This window comes from Bactrocera oleae, chromosome 2 (genome assembly GCF_042242935.1).
Source record: "Bactrocera oleae isolate idBacOlea1 chromosome 2, idBacOlea1, whole genome shotgun sequence".
Taxonomy (NCBI): Eukaryota; Metazoa; Arthropoda; class Insecta; order Diptera; family Tephritidae; genus Bactrocera; species Bactrocera oleae.
This window is the reverse complement of record NC_091536.1, coordinates 749,939-772,551: the sequence shown is the minus strand read 5'-3', so window position 1 is coordinate 772,551 and position 22,613 is coordinate 749,939. Positions and strand designations below refer to the sequence as shown.

Sequence of the window (22,613 nt, the reverse complement as noted above, 5' to 3'; positions counted from 1 at the left end):
GATTTAAAAAGCTTTACGTCGTCAGCATATAATAAAATTTTTGAGAATTCTTTTACTGAAGAGATATCGTTAATAAACAACAAGAACATAATCGGGCCAAGATGACTACTTTGCAGAACACCTGAAGAGACATTAATTGTATCTGAAGGAGTATCCTCAAATATCACTCGTTGTGTAAAGATAAGAAGCTAAAAGCCCAGCGGATCAAGTTTTGCTAAAGTCTGTGTATATAACATTCATATGTTCTCTAAAACCCAATGATACATGGTTTACAAATTCAAGCAAGTTTGTTAGAGTCAATTTCTCTTTACGAAATCCATGCTGAGATGAGGAACGTAACAGAGAAATCGAAAAGGTTATATGGACAGTGAGGATAGCTTCAAAACGTTTAGGTATACCTCTATAGTTTTCAATGTTGGACCTAAATCCACTTTTATTCAAGGAAATTATAAATGACTGTTTCCATATTGAAGGAAATACACCGTGTTTAAAAGAGGAATTAAATATCCTTGCCAAAGGCAAGTAAATATATTTGGCACTATTTTTAAGAAGCATGAGGGTATCATATCTGGGCCGTAACTAAAATATGTTTTTAACTTATTTAAATTAAGTAGGACGTCTTCTTCAAAAGTAATTAGAACGTTAATTAAAGTATGCGTGCTGATAGGAAAAAGTTTTAGAAGAGTTATTACAGTTGTTTGACTTGAAAATGATATAATGTCATTATCACTTGAAATGATATATTTGCATTTCATCGCGGACAGAATCCAACTAAGGATTAACCGAGTTTGGTCGCATTGGAAAAATCGGTCGTAAATATTATTTTGCAGATACTTCAAAACAGAGTGTAATCACATATTTTAATCTTATTTTTTTATTATTAATATCATTGATTAATTCGCAAGCTTCAAAATAAATAAATAGTTAATAATAATTTTACACATTTTAATACTCTAAGCACAGAATCAGAGTCTTCCAAATTTTTCATTTTAAATGATTAAATACAGTTTGAACAAAAGAGTTAGTTTCATTCTGTACAAACAGGTATGTCTATAAACAATTTTCAAAAAAAATGATTGCATAGAGGTACACAGAAGAATAGACTTATATTACTTATTATATTATCAGAGTAGGAGGTGACTTTGAAACATTCTATACCCCCATTACGGTAATTGAAGTTGAAGCAATTCAACTTCAGATCAACCAAATTAATTTATGGTGTTTCGAACTTTCAGTCGAAGTTTCATTGTTTAATATTTCTCCAAATAAACGTAGCAGTTGTAGTTTTTTGATATTCTAGCCAACCTCACTAGCACAGAATTGGAAACTACAATACCACAAAAAATTTGAGGTTTGACCACAATTCAATATATTTTTTTTTTTGATGGATTGAGTTGATATGACCAATACCGAATTTCATAACTTCAACAAAAATGCAATTGAGTTGAAAACCGTAATAGGGGCTCTTAAATGTCTTTTATTTATCGTCTGCACGTATACACCTAAGCGTAAGGAAGATATACAAGTATTAGGTACATATTACAATATCAATTTATTTATAAGCATGAACTCACCCAATTTTTCTCCACCAACAACGACACGAACAAGCTGTAACAGTAGTAGTACCATAGAGTAAGTAACCATCCATTTTAAGCGAGTAATTGGTAATACAAGTGGATTACTCAACAACACCATTTTGCTTCACTACCAATATATGGATTTGGCTGCTTCGTTTATTCTACAAGTAGGAGAGTTTCTCGACTCAAGAAGTTAACTGAGATAGCACTAAAATACTATTATAGGAGTTTTCATGTTGCTTTGATTTCCTCTCCATTTATTTTAACACTATTTTAATAGTTGTTATACACACAGTGCGTACACATATGTACGTTTCCTGAACTATCACAAGAGGTCTCATTTAATTTCATAATTATGACTTAACTTCACATTGGTCACCAGGTGTTTTCATGGTTCTATGCTCTCTCAACATATAGCTACAGAGTGACATAGTTTTGTTCACCTAACGTTCATTTGTAACACCTAGAACTAATCGAAATATATATATATATTTATATATATATATATAATAATATACATATATATAATATAATATATATATAATAAAAAATATATACATGTATATAATATAATATATATTTAATGATAATGATGACAAGACAAGTTAGGCGGCAAGCGATAACTTGAGTAAAAGTTAAGATATCTTAATAAAACTGAGTACACGTATTCCTTGGTACTATGAGAAGGTTGTTATTGTAGATGGGCGGGATCGTTTCATTGCCATGTCCAATAAATGCCGTTAATCAAAAACCTATAAATTAGCCATATCTATGCCGTAAATTAGAATACAAAACTATAATTTAGTGCAACGAATAGAAGTAAGAAATGCCCTATTCTGCCCTGTAATTTGAAAATTTTTAAAAAGTGGACTCGGTCCCCTAATAAGTTTACTGCACTCAAGCCACTAGAACTATATCAACTAAAATTGCTCAGGATAAATATTTTCGTACTTCTTCAGGAAGTGTGAAAATGGGCGAAATCGGACTAAAACCACACCTACTTTCCATTTATTACAATTTTAAATCTTTCACTTTACGTAACATAAAAGCTAATAACGTTATCGAAATAGTGCCTTTAAAGTATCCCATCTTTCGTCAAAAATTATAGAAATTAAGAAAATAACTTTCCACGCCCTCCGATACTGAATAGATGAACCCCAGTGCCTATGGCTGATTTTTTACCGAAAATATCGGTCAATCTGTGAGGTAAGTTAATGAAACTCAGGAGTCTTTTGTGATGCCAAAAATGGATAAAATCAGGTCAATACTACACTAGCCTAATTTCAAACTTTCAGTTAGCTTTGTACCGTATATATCGGTTAATATGTAAGATATCTTTGAAAAATTAAGTGAAAGTATAATATTGGATATACTATAGTTTAATGTTGAAAATATATGGAGTTGGTCACGAAATACCCTATCTCCCATATACTACACATAACGATTTTCGGTATTCTAGCAAACATATGCTGAATATGTCGGTCAATGTGTGAGTTATCTTATATATAAATTTTGCGGAAACATGTTCTCGAGTATACTTGACTAACGCCAAAAAGTTCACGCAATCAATTCATACCTCCCACTGCCCCAATATATCCGATATAGTGAATTCCGATTTTTCACCTGGCTTCAAACCGTGTATGTTTGTCAAAATGTGTGATATTTTACTGAAATTAAGTGGACAAATTTTCTTAAATTTAGCTCTGAATATGAATGAAATTGACCTAGATCTTGGTCTAAGCCCCATATGCCTAATATAATGATTACCGATTCTCTGGCTGACATTTTCCAGATATGTCCAATATATCAGATCTAGCCTCTTTGGTTCAATCTATACCACATAGATCTTATTTGAGCCAATTTAATTTATTTGAATGTAAAAACGAAGCAAAATTTAGTAATGAAAGGACGTGATGCTACGACCTACAATATAAATTAATAAGATACCAATTATGATTGTAATCTATTCACGATTTCGTCGAAATTGAGAGAGTATAAAACGATCGATTACACCCGAACTTCGCTCTTCCTTATTTGTTTAATTTTGTTTTCACCATCACTAATCACTAAACGAAGATTTTTAAATCAAATAAATTAATAACAAGTAAGGACTCTATCTGTAACCATCTTAGTTACCTATTTATTGAGAAATACAGACAATAACTAATTTTACGAAAATGCACAATTAATTAAATTTATAAAAATTAAGAAATCGTACTGACACAAATATTTAAAAATTAATTAACAGTAAATGTTTTACGATTTCATCCTTAACGACGGTCTTATGCAAACTCAGACGGAATAGAACTATATACATATGTACATACATGCAAATGTATGAATCACGCAACACATATGATATGTATGTATGTTCGTATCCAATCAGGGATATAGTTTGGAATTTTGATATTACCCTTTCCCAGTTAATAAATTTTTTTCGTAATTTTGCATACGAAGATTCAATTAAATTAGGTAACTCTGCCAGGTCGGTTCTCTGATATCACGTAATAATTAACCATTCAAAAAATAAAAATAATATAAGAAATACAAGGATACAATGTGTGTATGTATTCCAATATCTCACGCACATTTCACAAACTTGAAAGAAAAGTTAAACGAATTGGAATGCCTTATATTGTACTATAATAAATAAATATCGAGTGCACAAAGAGGTGTCCCTGAAGCTGGAATCCATAATTTGTGAAAACGTATATATCACTCCACTTCATATAATATTTAATTTGATTTGGTAGTCTTTCTTTAAAAAAGACTATATGTATGAATCATAACGGTATATTGTTTAGGCCTTGATAAGATTTAGATAACAAACACATTATATTTGGTCACCAAGCAAGATTTCATCAGTTAAATGCATGTAACCTTCAAAAAGGATTGTATTATATTGATTTTATTTGCGAGTTTACATAGATCAGATCCCTTAATCCCAACTGATCTATCTTCATATGGCACATAAGTTACGTATTACTTAAAATATATATGACCTTTTTTTAAATTTGCATGTTTGTATGTACATACTTGTACATATAAACATACATATGTCGTATAAATAGACTTAGTGTAAAGGATGTTGCTTACAAACACTCAAAGAGATTCAGAACTTAGGTTTTATATGGCAATTCACTCAAAAAAACTTTGTTGTTAACATTTCGGATAATAATCCCAGATTATACAATATGTTTAGTTAACATTATTTTATGTATTTTTATTTAATTTGAATCACAATAAGGTACCAGACTGCTCATTAATCAAATTCAACTATCCACACTGCGGTTTAGGTACCAATGCATGAATTAGTTAATTGATACACATTTATGGGTATTTTTAATTAATTTGCATTTTATTCGTTTTTGCAATACTTTCGGCTCTCAGCACATAACATCCATTCGCAAGTATAATACACATAATTATGCTTTTAGATTTCATTTTAATTGACATATTATTAGCTATATTGTTTAACATTAAACGGTGGACATGTTTTTACACTATTGGTCACGAAGTTTGCTTTTATAAAACACTTGGCTTAATGCCTCTGGAGTTAACTCAAAGAGGATACTGAAACAAACACGCGTGTGACGTAAATCGCAATTTTGTTTCAAAATTCTAAAAATCCCGCAACGTAAATATGGCAACTAGCAACTACGATGAGTGACTGAAGCGTACGGCTTCACTATCGGTGTAACAAACGTGGGTGAATTGCTAAGCTGGGATGCTGTGCAGAGAACAGAGAATAATTTTTACAATTTCTCTGGCTGTGTTCTCAAAACGGCGAAAAGCCCAAATAAGAAATGGCTCTCTGAGAGTCTCCAAACCTCTAAGGATTCTTGTATGTTAATATAAATGGACCTGCCGCAAGTATAATTCTGCTCTTCCTGCACTTCTTAAACGGGCTACGTATACGTGTAAGTAGTACGACTATATGTGTACAGTGCCTTTGTACGTATGAAAGCTAACGAAACATTTACAGAGCTGCAGCAGCAGTTACTTGTATACATATATATAGTACATAAAAGTTGAATTTCTGTTTATTAAAATAAAAAGCAATTACATACATATTTAAGATAAGCACTAACACCTTAGAAACTCCTAAAGGTTTAAAACACCAAAATCAGAAATACATTCGGATATGTTACACATAAATGTATATATGGTACATACCATATTTTTCCTCCCAAAATCATGAATCCATGTATTTTTAAAAAATAAAAAAAATGTTTAAAAAAAAAACAAGAAAGGAAGTTCCAAGTTCAGGTGTAACCGAACATTTTATACTCTCGCAACTTGCAAGAATCAAAGCCCGAAAATTACTTCAGGTCTTTGCAAAATTTTATAATAAAGGAGATATTGATCCGATTCAACCCATTTTGACACAAAAACATACTACTTTTATTTTACTATTTTATTTTATTATATGAATTTCAATTATATATAATATCTTACATATTTACCAATATTTTCGGTAAAAAGTCAAATATAGGCACTGGTGTCCACATATGCCTAGGGCCTTGAACAGCTTCGATTCGATTTAGAAAATTTTTGGTCACAAGGTGGCATACTTTAAACGCATTATTCACGCAAAGTTTTACCCCGATACAAACATTGTTGCTGGATTTGCATACTTATCGCGCTTTTAGTAGTTTTTAACAGTACCGTTATATGGGGAGTGGGTGAGGTTGTCAGAGGTGCTAAAAGCATTTGTTCTCAGTGCATTTTGTTATTATAACTTTAGCGGTTTAGGAAATATGCACTTTAAACATGTTAGGGGCGCGACCACACCCACTTTTAAAAAAAATTTTAACTGCATATCCCCCTCCCTAATGTGATCCCGTGTATCAAATAACAGTCTTGTATCTTATTGTGGAGCATAGTTATGCATCTGCAATACCAACCGTCTTACGGTACCAAGATATATGTGTACCAAGCTTCATAATGATATCTTAATTTTTACTCAAGTTACAACTTGCACAGACGAACAGACATTTCAACTCGTCTCTTTATCCTGATCATTTTTATATATAATATATAACCCTATATCTAACTCGATTAGTTTTAGGTGATACAAACAACCGTAAGGTGAACAAAACTATTATACTCTGTAGCAACAGGTTGCGAGAGTATAAAATGATTTTTTTTTCAATTTGAAACTTTAACTGTCGAAATCTCGTTATCTATCATTATTGGTTTACTTTACTATGCAGAGTTGACTTTAATATGCAAAGTTTTATGAAAATATATAGCTGGCTATCTACTTTTATCATTTGCCCCATTATTTATTCAGTTAAGACTACAGACGCGACCTTAATACCCTAAATCGAATAATTTTCCAAAAATTTCAATTGCCTACAATCTGTCAAAAGTGTCAATTTCATCACACATTTATTTTTTATAAATGACTTTTAAATTTAAATTTTTATTGAAATAACATACATACAAAACTTAATCTTAATTTGAATAAGTTATTTGTTGTGCAGGAGACTTCCACTTCGATAAATCCACTTGAGAGAGGCTTTTACAATTTCCCAAATTATTTCTGTAAAATTAATAAGAGAATAAGTATAATATTTATAAAGACAATATTCATATAATATTTACCTAATATTAGGAAAAATAAACGCATTAGTTTGAATATCTTGCAGAAAGTCGCCATTATTACAAAATAATTGTGATAAGCTAGCTTTGCGGATTTCAGCCAGTTGATCTATGAAATAAAAAAGAATGAAAGAATTGAAAATAAACATAAACATATGTATAGCTTAATTGGTGGCTGAGTCGTAGCACTTGTTTTTTTCGAATAACGTCGTTTTATGGGCATGGTTCGCCCATATGCAATACCAGTCTCCTCAGAATATGTATTGACTTGTATGTATAATGTATTATTTATAGAAAAGCGCAACCAACCTTTCGAAAATCCGCTTAGAGATTGGTAACGCTCAAAAAAGAAACGATCACCCGTCCGAGCATTAAAAAATTGACGTCCGATTATGCATTGAAATGTGGGTCCAAGGATAGATTCAGGTGCGTGTGATTCCAAGGAGCCACCAATAGCCAAATCTACATCATCTGGAGAGGCGTACATCTTTTGGAAATACATAATTTTCTGAAAGAAATAATAGTAACTAAAAATTGTTGCAAATAGATAGAAAGAATCACCAATTTGAAAAAAACATTGCCAGCTTAGTTAAAATTATTTTTACATGCCATACGAGGTGGGTTCAAAAAATAGGGAATTTTTTTTTATTCATTTAGTATGAACTTATGCCAGCGCTTCTTCCAATCGTCGAAACACTTCTCATACTCGATTTTTAGGATAGCCCTTAGCTCTTTCAGCGCTGCGCTTTTAATGACATCTATGCTTGTAAAACGACGGCCCTTTAATGTTATCATTATGTTTGGAAATAGGAAAAAGTCACACGTAGCCATCGAAGTGTGAGCTTTTAACAGACAAAAATCGCCAAGCTCAAAAAAACAGTTCTAACCTTAGCGGCAGTTACAGACAAAGTAAGCAATGAATACAACTGAAAACTTCAGGGGAATCCATATCAACATAATAAAAAAAAATTTACAACTGGATTGGTTTGACCAAACCCTCGAAATTTTAATTTCAAAACTGCCTTTATTTTTTAAACACACCTCGTATGTACATATGTACATACGAGTATATACACATAAAAATATAGTCTTTACATTTCCACTTACATCTAGTGGTATTTCATTCGAAAATCCGGCCCAGTCGTATGCACGTGGAAGACCACAATAAACGCGCATATCATTATAAGAGGGTAATCCAAAGTCTCGTCCACGCTGTATATCAATTGCTTTCAGGTCAGTGCCGTATTCTTCAAAGATTTTACGGTCAAAGTAATGTTTTATCTGTGAAATTAGGAAGAAAAATCAATTAGTGTGTATTTATGTCGTGGACCAATTACAAGATGGTTTAGCAAAGAACGGAATGCAATGATTTTATAGAAAGAAATACTCTAAAATAATAGTATTTATAACGGTTGTTTTTATTACCTTAAACAAATCAAGATAGACACATATATAGATACGTACAGTGAGTTTAAAAAATAACGTTTTAGTAGCGTTCATTGGGAAAAATGTTTTATTTATAGAATCTAAATTGTTTTATTATAACTGAGGTTTATTCTCATTCTCCCGCATTGTCTATTATAACCTGACATCTTTGATAGCAACCTACAACTAAATTTACCGCATATTCCACAGGAAGCGACCTCAAGGTATGTTGGAGTAGCCGTATGGACTCTTTTCTTGACGTTAAATGTTGTCTTGATGTTTTGGCCTTCATTAAAGTCCAAACATTGTCTATTGTACTAGCGTCTGCTAACTGTGATGGTCAATCTAAAGTAACAATATGGTTTTCTTGTTTCCATTGAGTACCGAGTCTACTCCTATGTTTCGGAATATTGTTTTCTTTCAAATACCTCAAATCCATGAGCAAATCCTTTCCTTTGCCGAACACGTCTCAAGGGGTTAAGTTGACTCATCTATAAATATTACATTGCTCCAATTCAATGTGTGTTTTTAAAAGTATCTAATCCATTTTTAAACAAAATTTGTTTTGGAACACTGCTTCAAAACATTTCTTCAACTGAGAACACATTTTTCTTATTTCACGGCACGAAGTGACACATTTAGAAAGTCGAAAAAACTGATCAAATTGTACACGTCAGTGATCGCAATTGAACATCTGTTAATTATAAAAAAAAAAAAAATAAAAACAGTTTTCCGCAAATTGATCGCGCAAAGAAAAAATGTTATTTTTTGAACGAGCTAGATATTTATCTGTCCGATTAAGATATGACATTAATAATAAATTAAATGCAGCATTGATTATATGCATAAGAGTAGTATCCTTAAAATAGATATGAATATATAAAATTTATGTTTCTAGGCCTCCAAAGTACATATGTACATATGTATGTATGTATGTATATTTGTTTAGTGCGTTTAATGTATGAAACAAAAAAAACCCTTGTTGACTCTTTGGGTAGACTTCTACTTAATAGTATAATGAGATTAACCTCTAATATACGTGAAATTAAAGACACCAACTTTTTCAAAGTGACAGAAAGACCACGTTATTATGCTTAGTCTAACATTGTCGGAAAATCTCAGATACATATGTATATCTCTGAAAGATAAGTAAGTATAGCATAAAATCAACCATATACCATTTATAAGGTATATAAAACCTAAGAAGAAAAACCAAACATATCCACTATATATCATAATACCATTTTACATACATATCAAGTTTATTAATATAATACTTAAGTTATTTATTGTGAATCAAAATGTTATTATATGAAAAATAGTTGTGATTGTAGTCCCAATTGTGGCCATCATAGGAAAGAGTACATTATAAGATATGCATTTGTATATAAAGGCGTTGAAATATTATATACTATGTACTTTGAAATATTATATACGAATGAAATCGTGTAAAATATGTCAAGAGATTCTAGTTATAAACTATTCGAAAAATAGTAGTAAATATAATATACATTTATCAAATCGGCATACCTCTTTATCTATATTATTGTCCGGACGTTTTTGTAGTTGTGTTGATAAACCTCTGATAAGTGAATCAAAGTTATCACCATCCCATATCAAATTCAAATTTTCGGCCCGATCAAAATGATCACTTAATCGCATAGTAAGATTGAAATTTCGTCTTGATGAGATCAATCTATTAGGTATTTAAAAATTATTTACATATTATATTAATACAAATAACGGAGTTTAAATTGGCATGAGTCGGAAAAGTTGTGTGTTGGAACCTTTGTGAATCATTGAAAGAATATAGGCAATCTAATTTATTATTAATTATTTAATTATTATCTTAATACATACGAAAACCATCCGGGTATTTGATTGTGTGAATACCGAAAAGCGGCCGCGGCAAATTCTGCGTAAGGCGCGGCATTAACTGTTGGTGCGTAATCGTCCACATGTTCATAGTTTGACGTGTGGTGTATTAAGTGCTTATTGTAAGCGTACGATGTTCCGATAAGTAGCGGCAGCCAATCGTAAAATGTTATTTTCTGGTACTGTGCAATATTTATCTTCCTTGCTTCCTGGAAGAGTCGTTCATCTGAGTAATGAGGGTTATATCGTTCTAAAATTGTTGCTAGTCGATTGTGCTCGCGCAAAATGATCGTATGTAAAACAGCGATTGTAGGTATAAATTGGTTTCGCATATCTGGCATAGTAAAGCATTGATAAATATCTTTCCCGCAGTCAGTTTCTGGATTCATGGATAATGGCAGCCAATCACGATTGTTCACTGAGCTGGTTTTCATCAAACCACTTTTAAAAACACGAAATTTTTTGTTTTCACTTTTAGAGTTTCCATAAAGAAATGATAGATCCAAATAAGCTGAAGTCGTTGTTATTTTTTCTGAATATGATGAGCCACTTTCGTGGCATATAGTATCCGCATCTGAAGCACTTCTTTCAAAATTCCAACACTTTTTAGACGTACTACTTGTATGAGTAGTTGGACTATGGGGATAAAGAATTATTGGGAAGCAGGAATTGATTTCCGGCTGTAAGCAACAGTCTCCTGAAAATCGCAGATAATAATATACATAATAATTAATTTACATTAACATTAAATTTTATTTTAAAGATCATGTACATATAAATATACATAAATGTTTTCACATTGAATTAAGTTGAGAGAAATTATTGTGACTATAAAAATACAATCTAACAACCATGAAACTTAATTTATGGTCAACCATATTGTGACTATTGCAACGCCAACATATTCAGATGGACAAAATTAACAACGAAGCTAAACGGAACCACAGCGGTGCTGTGGTGAGCTAAAATAAATAATGACTAATAATGAAAGCTTCATAACGCTATGATTTTATAGTTGGTATAAGTTATGTTTAACACAAGGTTTGAGAACTGAAAAGTACGTTACTTCTTAACTTGGGCCTTAAAAAACTACAGCAGTTTTTTAGTTTAAATTTTGGTAAAGCTAGATATTTACCAGTAACATTCGCTTTAAGGAATCTTGTCATATCGTGCGCCACCAACTGACCCCATTGAAGAAATGCCATCGTTCGAAAGTCATCCGGTAAGGAAGTTTCGCCATATAAATCTAATGATAATAGTCGTGCGTTTGGTAACGTTGCGCCTGTAACTGAAATTGTTGGAGAGTTAACACCGTCACTGTATTTTGGCGCCAACATTCGCTTATATCTGCAGAAAGTTAAAATAAAAAGTGTGTACATATGTACATACATATAAATACTAAATGAAGAGTATAAACTTGTAATTTAAGTAATTTCGATTATTTTCGAAACAATACACAATAAATTTAGATTTTGCCGATTTTATCCCATAAGGTCTATGTTACCCTTTATGGGTAAAGTAAGCATTTATACTTAAAGCAAAATGTTGTGTTGATCAGTATTTAATTGTTTTAGCCAACTTCGGCTCAAAATTATTAATTCATATTTAAAATAAACTAAAATTTTAATTTTATATAGATTATGAATTTACGTTATATGACATTTCCAACGAGCCTGATTTAAATATTTCAAAATGTAGTTTTAAATTTGACAGGTAGTTTTAAATTTGAATTAGAAATATAAGAAAAGTTAACTAGCTAACTCATTTTTTTATTTTTTCTGACGGGTTGATCCCTTCGCATTAATAATAAATTAGTAATAAATAAAAAGGTAACGTGAAAGTATGCTCAAAAACTTAAATGCCCCATCATAAAATAATAGAAATTTTACTATTTATATACTTCGTCACATAATATCAATGCTCTTCAAATTTAATTTATTTACTTACTGCTATTTTTATCTCTAGACGATTTAATAAAATGTAATGCTTCGAATACGTGATTTAACTAAGCCACATATTGTATTAAGACACCAATCAATTATTTTGTACTAATTTAGCACATAGCACATGTAGCATAGACGAGGATACATATGTACATACATACAAGTATATGTATATAAGGTTTGGAAATATAATGGCGTACAAGAATGTGAAATAAATGGAAGTTACTTTGCCAAAACTGTTATATACAACAAACACACTTTTTTTATTTTTAAATAATAATATAAATAAATGGTAATTGTTTACTTATAAATGTTTAGATTACAACCGTTTCAAAAATTGAATATATGAATTCATGATCAACACACAAACCTAATATAATTTAATCATTAGGAACGGTAAACCTTATGTTTCATATCATACCTCATGGATGTAGTATTTTCAACTACTGAATCCATTATTTTTCAAACCAATATCAAAACCTCATCGGTGAGCATAAAACTTCATATTGTCCGAAAGGACGAAAAAAAAAGTCTGGTAAAATTTGAGCACTTAATAGGTACATTGTGTTTTTTGATTTTCCAAATAAATAAAAAATTCTGGTAAAATTTGAGCACTTAATATGTGGTACATTGTGATTTTTGATTTTCCAAATAAATAAAAGGGGAATAATTCTTAGTTTGTTTAGATATTAAGGTATTTGAACAAATCATTTATGTAAATGAAAACTTATTATTGTAGAATTTATCGATCTTCAACAGCAAAATATGATTTTTTGCTAAATCGATTCGTTCAAAAGTTATTTGAGATCAAAGTTTACCCTTAGCGCGTAAAAGCTAATTTTTACAATTTCTTATATTTAATCAGAAAATAATGCCTCAAAATTGTAAAAATATGCTGTTTTCATCACTTTTGTTATTTTTATTCCATAAATTCATTGAAAAACATATCCAGCACGATTGAAAAAAAGCGTTAAAAAGAAATTTGACAAACATTAAACATTTTATTATGTTGTACAATTATGACTTTTTTTAGCGTTGTTTTTTTTATATTTCACCGCTAAAATCGCTGTAGTCTATTGTGAGTGGAAGAGTTTACAGAAAAATCTCATTAACTTAAAAAAAAATAAGCATCTTTTTCAAAAAAATCTGATTGAACTCTATGATATTACGGATCAGAAATGCCTTGAATCAATGGATCATGATAAAAAGACATTTCCAGAAAAACAAAAAACTACATGTAAGAATCATAGTGTTCATAACATAAAAACTATTCGATCAGTTTTACTGCAAATAAGATTTTATACGATTTAGAAGCATTATTTTGTGAAAACATATATAAAATTGTAAGAATCAAGTGTTACAATTTAATGTTGGACTTTGACCTGCCTTTCGAACGAGTCGACTTTAGCAAAAAGTCATATTCGACCTATTTGTATACATCTGGGAAATCATAATTCACAATGCGGCACCTTTTTAATAGTAAGATCTCAATATTTACCAGGGTTTTTTCGTTATTTCGGACGATATTTTCGCAGCATTATTATTAAAATCATTTTTTTGCACAACGTAATATATGTCCATGTTTAATTTGAATATTAGAGCATACTATAAGTCCTTATGATGTGTACATACCTAGAAGTTGCCATTCCGTAGCCCGAGTTTTCAAAGTTATTACACGAGCCGTCGAATGTTCTATATAAGAAGTTTTTTGAATCACTTAAACAGTCTGAGGGCGGGGAAATGCATCGAAATCTATCGGACACTTTAGAACTGAAAATATGATTCAAGTTGGGGGCAATAGTTTTGGCCACATGATGCGTATTCCTTACGCCCACTTCTGCAAATGCTGCAGCTGCGGATGAGGACACGTAGACCGCGGGATCCGCTTCATATTGCTGATAGATTGCGAAAGGACTGAAAACAATAAAACAATAAACTATTTAAAAAGAAATACACCAAAGGTTTTGTCATATTTATTTTTCAAAATATATATTAAATACTCTACCAGTTACTTTCGAAGTTAGCAACTCTTTTGAACGCAAGAAGTAAAAGAAATGAAAATAGAATACAATTGCTTTGTCGGCAGCCCATCTCTGCGTGTGATTGCTTGATAAACTGCACTTATAGTATGTACAACTTGCATTTAGATCTTAATTTATATTGATGCAGATATTATGTCGATCGAATGTTAACCAGACAACATCTTTTGCTATGACGATGAAGATATCTTAAGCACGCGTACAATTCTCATCAGCGTTTGGCCATTGGACTGTTTTGGCACGTTCGTATATTACGGAAGTGTTACAATATTATTTTAAGCACATTTCAAAAATTCTTAAATAATTAATATTGTAGTATGTGTATAATCCTAAACAGATTTGAGCAACTTTTGATTGTAAAGTTATCTTAGAAAAACTAAATAATTTTATTGAGATTTAATGCTATAATACCGAGAAATGGAAAATAAACTCAATTAACTTAATTAAAATTTAATGATTCTGATTTTATCCGTTAGGCAATTATCACATTTTTAGTGTTTTTTTTTTAATTTTTGGTATTTGATTTAATACAATGGCCATCAATTCACCTTTATTATAAAGATAAGGGTTTGCCAATAATAAATTATAGCTGAAAGAATCAATTTTCAACCACTTTTTGCAGTAATTGAGGCCGTATACCAGCGATAACGCGCCGAATATTCTCCTTCAAGGCGTCAATAGCCTCGGGCATATCTGCGTAGACGAGCGATTTCACTTTATTTTCAAACAAATTGAAAATCAATAGAAATAAAAGGAATAAGTGACAAAAATGGAAAACAATATTCTGAAGCAAAGCGAAGTAAATATGTATTGTATGTGAATCAGCCATATGATACATCGTCTTACGCAATGGTTATCATATATCTGAAAGAATTGTGTCATTGTGTTTGTGTATGTATGAGGTTTGTTAAGAACATATCAAACTTCTTAATTATTCATAAACATCTTTAAAATCTTTATGATTATTTTTAATGCGTGTAAAAGTTTTTCTCTTTCAAATATATCTTCTAACAAGAAATATGTTAATTTCGGTTGCACCGAAGCAATAATACTCTTCATAAATACAAAAGATTTCATACAAGGACTAAATTTGATCGATCAGTTTTAATGGCAGGTATATGCTATAGTGTTCTGATCTGAGCAAGTTCTTCGGAAATTGTACCGTTGCTTTGGACAATAATTCATGTCAAATTTCGTCAAATATAAAAAAATTTAAATACAAAGACTGAATTCCGATCGTTCATTTTGTATGGCATATTCTATAGCGCTATACTGGTCTGCTATCTGCGGTTCTTTTGGGAGAAAAGGACCTGTGCGAAATTTCAGATCGATATCCCAAAAACTGAGGGACTAGTTCACAGGTATACAGACAGACGGACATGGCTGAATCGACTCATATATAATATATATTGTATACGGTCTACGACACTTTCTTCTGGGTGTTACGAATTTCGTAGCAAACTTTAAATCCCTTGTTTAGAATATGAAAATAAGTATGCTTTTAATATCTTTTTTATGCAAAATATTTGATGTATGAAGACTGAAACTTAAGGCTTACTTATGCATACATAGCACATCACATATATAAAACATAGCCGCAGTTATACTTCACACAGTACATAGAAATTCAGCTGTTTTTAATCTTTATGAGAGCACGCACATGTGAATAATTAAAATGTCACAACAGTCTAAATGATATAAAAAGGGCAGCGATGCCGCTATCTGTCGATACGAAACAAATAAATATTTTATGAAATAAATTCCTAAATGTCTTTTACGAATAATATGAAGTGCGAAAACAAAAAGGTATTTGAATTAGAAGTGAACGTAAATATTCAAATTTATTATACGTTTATATAGAAATTTATTAAATTTGAACCCTATCGTGTTTTTTATACAAGTTCAAATTCAGAGGAGAAATATCATCAATTGAACATAAGGTGCAAGATTCGCTTGCCATGGCTTTACCTAAAGCAGTGTAAGAGAATGTATTTTAAACATATACCGTTTAAATTAGTACAGTATCCCCCGCTTATTTGAACCACTTGATCGGTTAAAAATATATTGCATACAAAGTGCGTGTAAATTTCTCCTCTTAATTAGTTTTCTCGCATAACACATATTTTTGTGTTATCCAAAAAAATATACCTATAATTTTCTCCGATTAATTATCCAAAAAACTGAGCTGTTCACTAAAAATTATTCATATATTAAAAAATAAGCTAAATAAATAGCTAATGATGATAGAGCAAATCTTAAAACATATTTTCTTTATTGTATGAAAAGTAAATGAACACAAACCGCTAAAATGTATTTATTTGCATAGACTCATGTTTAGCAAATTTACTTCTTGCAAAATAAGGAAGAAATGCGTACATGTTTCGCGTGCTTAGTACATTTATCTGCGACTAATAGAAAAAAATTATTTTAAATTTAGTTTATATTAGTTTATATATAATTTTTTTTTATAAACTCAATCATACAAACATACACATTAATATCGATTTCGTTCCTTGTTGCCATATTCATGGACTTTTGGCCACAACATTTCCGCCATAGTGAGCAGTAACTTAATTGAATTGTTTTCATTTTTCGTCTAAAAATTTTCAACTGCTTAATTATCTGTGAAATTTTCACTTTTTAAGTTTGCGACATAAAAAAAACTTTGATTGAAATATGTTTAAGTTCGTAATACTAAAAAATAGTTTGGCTGATCTGAATTGCTTTAACCTCAAGTAATTAACTTTGCATATATTAATTTATTATTTTTTCAGTTGATAAGCGGAAACTGTATTTAGTAAATACAGTACATTATCTGCGTATAAGGAATAACTGTGTCCCTTCAAATGAAATACGTATTCAAGTGGAGCTGAGATATTCAAGATACCTAGCATTAAAAAGTACGTATATATCGGTTTAAATAAATATTTAAATGTTAATGAGAGAATGTTGTGATATACTAAATACCAAGTTCCACTTTTAAAAGCTGTTTTATAGTAACTAATGCAAAATATATTAGGGGTATTTAGACCGAACATGTTAATTTGGTAATTCGTTTGTTGATACTTCGTTAAAACACTTAACTCTGAACATAGTTCTTGCCCGTGTGGTATATTTTGTTCTAAAACAGTTGAATTAATTTTATTAATTACATACTTAAAAAAAAACCTGTCTAAAATTATTTTGAATGTATTTTTTTGGAATAAATCAAAAGCTAAAAATATCAATTTTCTGTTTATATGTATATTAAAAATACATTTTCCCTTGAATTCTTATATCGCAAATGAATAGATTATTCTGATAGTAATTAATGTGGTGAGGTACATTTCCCAAAAACAATTTGGTGCTCCTACATATAATATATTATTTGCGAAATTGTAATAAATTAATGGCTCAAAAGTAATTATTTTTAATATTTGCGAAATGCAAAAATATTTCTTTCAATATTATCTTATTAGTAGTTTAATGTGCTTCAGTCTTATAATTACATGCAACGTTGAATGTGAAATTTTCCAATTTTAACAAAAAATGTGTGTGATTAGTATCAAAATCACTAAAATCATCGGATATCGGACTAAAAAATCCGATTTGTAACTGCTTTTAAAGGTTATGAGCTTTCTCGGCGCACTTTATTAAGAAACATAAATTTGTATTCATATATTTAAATGTTTTGTTTGCAACTTTCAATAGTTGAATGTCGTTATGGTAGTAAAGTAAAATTGAAAAATAGATAAAAATATTATTTACATTTTCACGCTGGCAGAGTAAGTGTGAGCAGTTACTCAATCATCTCAATGCAATAAAATTATGTTTATAACTAAAATAATAATAAAAGATGTAAATATTTTCTTAGTTTTATAATTTCTCAATTTAATCGTTTATTTTGTTTATATAGATTTTGCTGATCACATCAAGTATTGAACGAAATTAACAGGAATATTACTCAGTATTACAACGAAGATATGCTTTGGTTTTCTTTTTATTCTGAAATGATTTTAGTAATAAAAATTATCATGTACTACAATGTGGATGAAAAATTAGTTTTTTAATTAAATATTAATTTTAAATTTTTTCTAATCATAAAATCTGTTAGACTTATCCCAATATCTCGTTTTTGTCTGGTGGAGCTTTGTGAATTTGAATTATATATACTTAATGGGCAACATGAGAAAATGCGTTTGTTAAAAAGAGATACTATGGAACATGCTTAAATATATGATGAGATAAAAATATTCATGAAATGGAAGGCAGACCTTCAATACACTAGCTCCATAATTAATGTGTCTATTTCGGACGAAAATAAGAACTTATCAGACGAAGCAACAAATTTAGCCAACTCAAAAAATTCTACCGATAATTATTAAATGTTTTTATAAAATGATAATGTGTTGTGACTTTTGAAAGTGTTTGAATTTAATATTTCACTTAATTTCATATCAATTGAAGTGTAAATTCATGTCAAATATTCTATGAAATAAAAATAATTATTGTATCTTGAATATTGAACTACTCATGTTAGTCTAAGAATGATTTGTTAAACTGTAAGACTAATGTACTTGTGTTTATATTATAAAGAATGTGCAAGTAATATATAATTATTAAAAGAATTTAAAACAATTTTTTTATTGATTTTCTTTAAATTCTCCACACATGCTTCATTCTATAAAAAAATTATTTATTGTTGTATAACATACATACACATAATATATTAAAATTATTGAAAATGCTCTTGTTATAAAATAAGATTTCGTAAAATACTCGTATAAACATTTTTTAATGCTAAACAGGTTGGTAAATTTCTCTATATATTGATATTGAATAATACTCTTCAAAGTACGCGATTACACTTGGCTTAATACATTATTTCCATCATTTACCATAATGATTTGGAATTGCATTTAAAGTATCACTTGTTGACACAAATCGTTTCTGATCAATCCACTTTGTCAAGTCTACCTGAGGAATATGTGCACATGGTACAACGGGGTTTCTGAAAAAAGATACAAAAATATATAAGAAATTTTAAAAGCAAAACTCGAATACTCAGTTGTGATATGTTGCGAGAGTAAAAATGTGTTAAATGGAAATATATGCATAATAAAATCTACATTCATTGCTTACGATTTAGAAACGATTACAAAAGCTTGTGGCTGCATTGATGCGATTTGATTTCCATTATCGCACAGTAAACGGGCCATGCTTGCTTTGCGAATTTCAGATAGTTGTTCTATAAATATAATTTGTAATATTAGTGTTTTAATAATGTTCAATATTTTATATTATTAAGTAAATGAATGCTCAGACAAAAAATATTTGAGTTATGAAATGAAATTATTATTGGATTTGTGTACCAACACTCTTAAATTTTTCAAGTTTGGTGCATAGATATAAAATGTTTGGAAAAAGTATAAAAGCTATGCCTTCGACTATGAACTTGAAATGTAAAGCGTGATTTTATCCGGAGTTATTGCTCTTGTAGAAATACAAGGCTTAATAAATGGGTTATAAGTTCTGAGTATACTCATATGTGCGTGTCTATCTGTTTACGACTTAGGCAGTGTCATTAGATGAAAAGTTCCAGTAAAGTTGGGACTACATCTTTTTTAATATCTTTCGCAATGTGCATAACGGACATATTACAAATTAAAGATCTCTAGGTCTAAGTCTCTAGGTTTCACATATAAGTATTTTTTTGGATAATATGCCCAGCGAATCAACTAGCTTTATAATTCATTTACTATATTAAATTAAAAGCAATTTATTTGATATGACATTATTAATTGAAAAAGTATTAATACCTTTGGTAAAACCAGTTAATCGATCACCATTTTCGTACCAGAAACGATCACCAACGCGTGTACGATAGAATTGTTCTGTAAGAATACAAAGGAATGTAGGACCAGCAAGTGCGCCAGCCACATGAGCCTCCACTGCTCCTCCCACCGTAAGATCTACATCCTCGTGGCTTGCATACAAAGTTTTCATTTTTTCAATAACCTACAAAGTAACAAATATATTTTACTTTGTTTGTTATTAACAACGTATGCGTACATCGAGTTCAATAAGATCGCTGTAATCCTCCCAGTTATTTGCGCGCTTCACTCCACAATATTCCCTTAAATCATTGTAAGACGCCAATCCATGGTCCCGATTTCGCTGGATATCAATAGCTCTCAAATCACCTCCGAATGGCATGTTGCGTCTTAGTAAGAAGTGCTTTATCTAAGAAAATAATAGCAGAAAATAATACTTTAATGCACAATATTTAATACTAAGTGAAATGATTTTTAAACTTTATTTAAAACCCATCAAGGGAATATCCTTTAAAACAAAATAAACATTTTTTGACAGAGATTTATTCTTCATTTAGGTCTGAGAAAAGTCACATATAGGCTGTGTGCCAATTGGTAAAAAAAAATTAAAATTCTGACAGATAACAGTGAAATTTCGACTTTTTTGTGGTGAATACGAATGTCAGAAGTTCACACAGTTTTGTTAAATGTATGTACAGTCAAATGTATTTATTTGAAAATTACCCAAATATTTTCACGCAAGATTATTCTATTAATTTCATTATAAACTAATAATTTATTTCTATTCAGATAAAACCTCACATCTCTTAACTCTTTACGGCGCCTTGTTTCACTTCTGCAACATACTATTCAAGTAAAAATAAAAATATAGCACTTGTCGCAGAGTATTGCTTTGCTAAGCAGTACCAATTGTCAACGTAGGTATATACATATTTTGGTTAGATTCCCAGCAAATGTTATGCAAACTTTGACTTCCAAATAAATTATTAAAAGATATTTGTTTATTGAGTATATAAAAAATAAGTAATGTTAATATTGAAAATCATTTGTGATTAAAATAAACATGTACATATATTTGGGATATCTAGTATATAGGATACCTAGTTTATTAAAACTTATATTAAATATATAATATATATAATATTTTTCTGTGTGGACTTTGACATCGCTCTCTCGATTCAAAGAGTTTCGTATTATTTTATCCTTGCTTTGAAGTGTGCCATCCTATGACAAAAAATCGTTCAAATCGAACCAAAACTGTACCGAATGTCCACATTTCCCAGTCCCTATGGCTTGAAAATATCGTTCAATGTGTGGGATATATAATTGAAACTCAGAGAGAAGTCTTTCCTTATAATAGTATGTCTGTATGTCAAAAATGTGTTTATTCGGGTCAATACTCACGTTAGCCCCCCTATACCTAATATACATATTTTCGAACTTCCGGTTGACTTTATACCGCATATATCGGCTAATATATGAGTTATCTCATTGAAAATATAAGAGCGTGTCTTACTAATAACAGTATATCTTCGTGCCTACAATGGGTTGAATCGGATCCATAATTCCCTTAGTCCCCTTATTCCTAATAGAAAAATTTTCGAACATCCAGGTGACTTTATACCGCAAATATCGTCAATATATGAATTATCTTAATAAAATCTAAAGAGCGTGGTTTTCTAATAACAATGTATTTTTGTGCATAAGATGAATAAAATCGGGTGAAAACTTGCCCTAACCGCCATACAACTAATATCAGGATTTTAAAATCACCGTTGACTTTATACCGCATACTATGAGGTACCTTAATGAAACTCGGAGATCATCTTTCTTTCTGTTAATAGTATAATATATAAAAGCGGTAATATAAAATTTCCAAACTTCCGATTGGCTTTATGTCGTATATATTGGTCAATAAGTAAGATATCTTAACAAAATTAACTGAACGTATAATATTTATTGCCGAAAATATGTGATATTGAACTACGAATTACCAAAACCCACATATACTACATATAATGATTTTTTTATTCAGTGTATATATTATATAACTCATACACTGACCAACATATTCAGTATTTATAAAATTGCCTCCAATATACTTTATATATGGATTTCCGATTTCCCACCTGTCTTTGAACCGTTTAGGTTGGTCAAAATGTGTGATATTTTAATGAATATAAGTGGACAAGCTTTCTTAAAAAGTATGTGGCTTAGCGCTGAACATGAATGAAATTGGTTTAGAACTCGGTTCAAACCACATATCCTTAATAACTATAATCAATTATGATCCTCTGGTTGACGTTTTGCACGTCAACTCCAACTATAAAATTT

General features: G+C 30.3%; 3 protein-coding genes across 3 annotated transcripts in view; all 3 read right to left on the bottom strand.

The window, feature by feature from the left end:
* The window catches only part of LOC106623679 (uncharacterized), a 38,390-nt gene extending 33,160 nt beyond the window's left edge, over positions 1-5,230 (bottom strand). The window contains exons 1-2 of the mRNA XM_036373739.2: positions 4,674-5,230; positions 1,575-2,046 (exon numbers count right to left, since the gene is read on the bottom strand). Of these exons, the coding sequence (XP_036229632.2) occupies positions 1,575-1,695 (121 nt within the window). The 5' untranslated portion in view covers positions 1,696-2,046; positions 4,674-5,230. The remainder of the gene's footprint in view (positions 1-1,574; positions 2,047-4,673) is intronic.
* A 1,750-nt stretch (positions 5,231-6,980) lies between these two features.
* On the bottom strand, positions 6,981-14,697 carry LOC106622042 (peroxidase). The gene is made up of 9 exons (XM_036373750.2): positions 14,433-14,697; positions 14,060-14,341; positions 11,620-11,831; positions 10,470-11,181; positions 10,140-10,305; positions 8,292-8,465; positions 7,494-7,692; positions 7,188-7,293; positions 6,981-7,125 (listed from the first exon to the last, which is right to left on the bottom strand). Exons 1-9 carry the CDS (start codon positions 14,516-14,518, stop codon positions 7,038-7,040), a joined length of 2,025 nt encoding a protein of 674 aa, XP_036229643.2. The 5' UTR covers positions 14,519-14,697; the 3' UTR covers positions 6,981-7,037.
* Positions 14,698-19,120: 4,423 nt separating this feature from the next.
* Positions 19,121-22,613, bottom strand: part of Pxd (Peroxidase) — a 36,374-nt gene continuing 32,881 nt past the window's right edge. The window contains exons 7-10 of the mRNA XM_014241636.3: positions 20,518-20,688; positions 20,265-20,463; positions 19,588-19,693; positions 19,121-19,456 (exon numbers count right to left, since the gene is read on the bottom strand). Coding sequence (XP_014097111.1) covers positions 19,336-19,456; positions 19,588-19,693; positions 20,265-20,463; positions 20,518-20,688 — 597 coding nt within the window. The 3' untranslated portion in view covers positions 19,121-19,335. The remainder of the gene's footprint in view (positions 19,457-19,587; positions 19,694-20,264; positions 20,464-20,517; positions 20,689-22,613) is intronic.

Coding starts and splice junctions, on each gene's coding strand:
- LOC106622042 (XM_036373750.2), bottom strand. CDS start 14,518: ATGGGCTGCCGACAAAGCAATTGTATTCTATTTTCATTTCTTTTACTT. Junction 10,306..10,469: donor CAAATACCCGGATGGTTTTC/GTATGTATTAAG, acceptor AATACCTAATAG/ATTGATCTCATCAAGACGAA. Junction 8,466..10,139: donor ACAATAATATAGATAAAGAG/GTATGCCGATTT, acceptor CTAATTTCACAG/ATAAAACATTACTTTGACCG.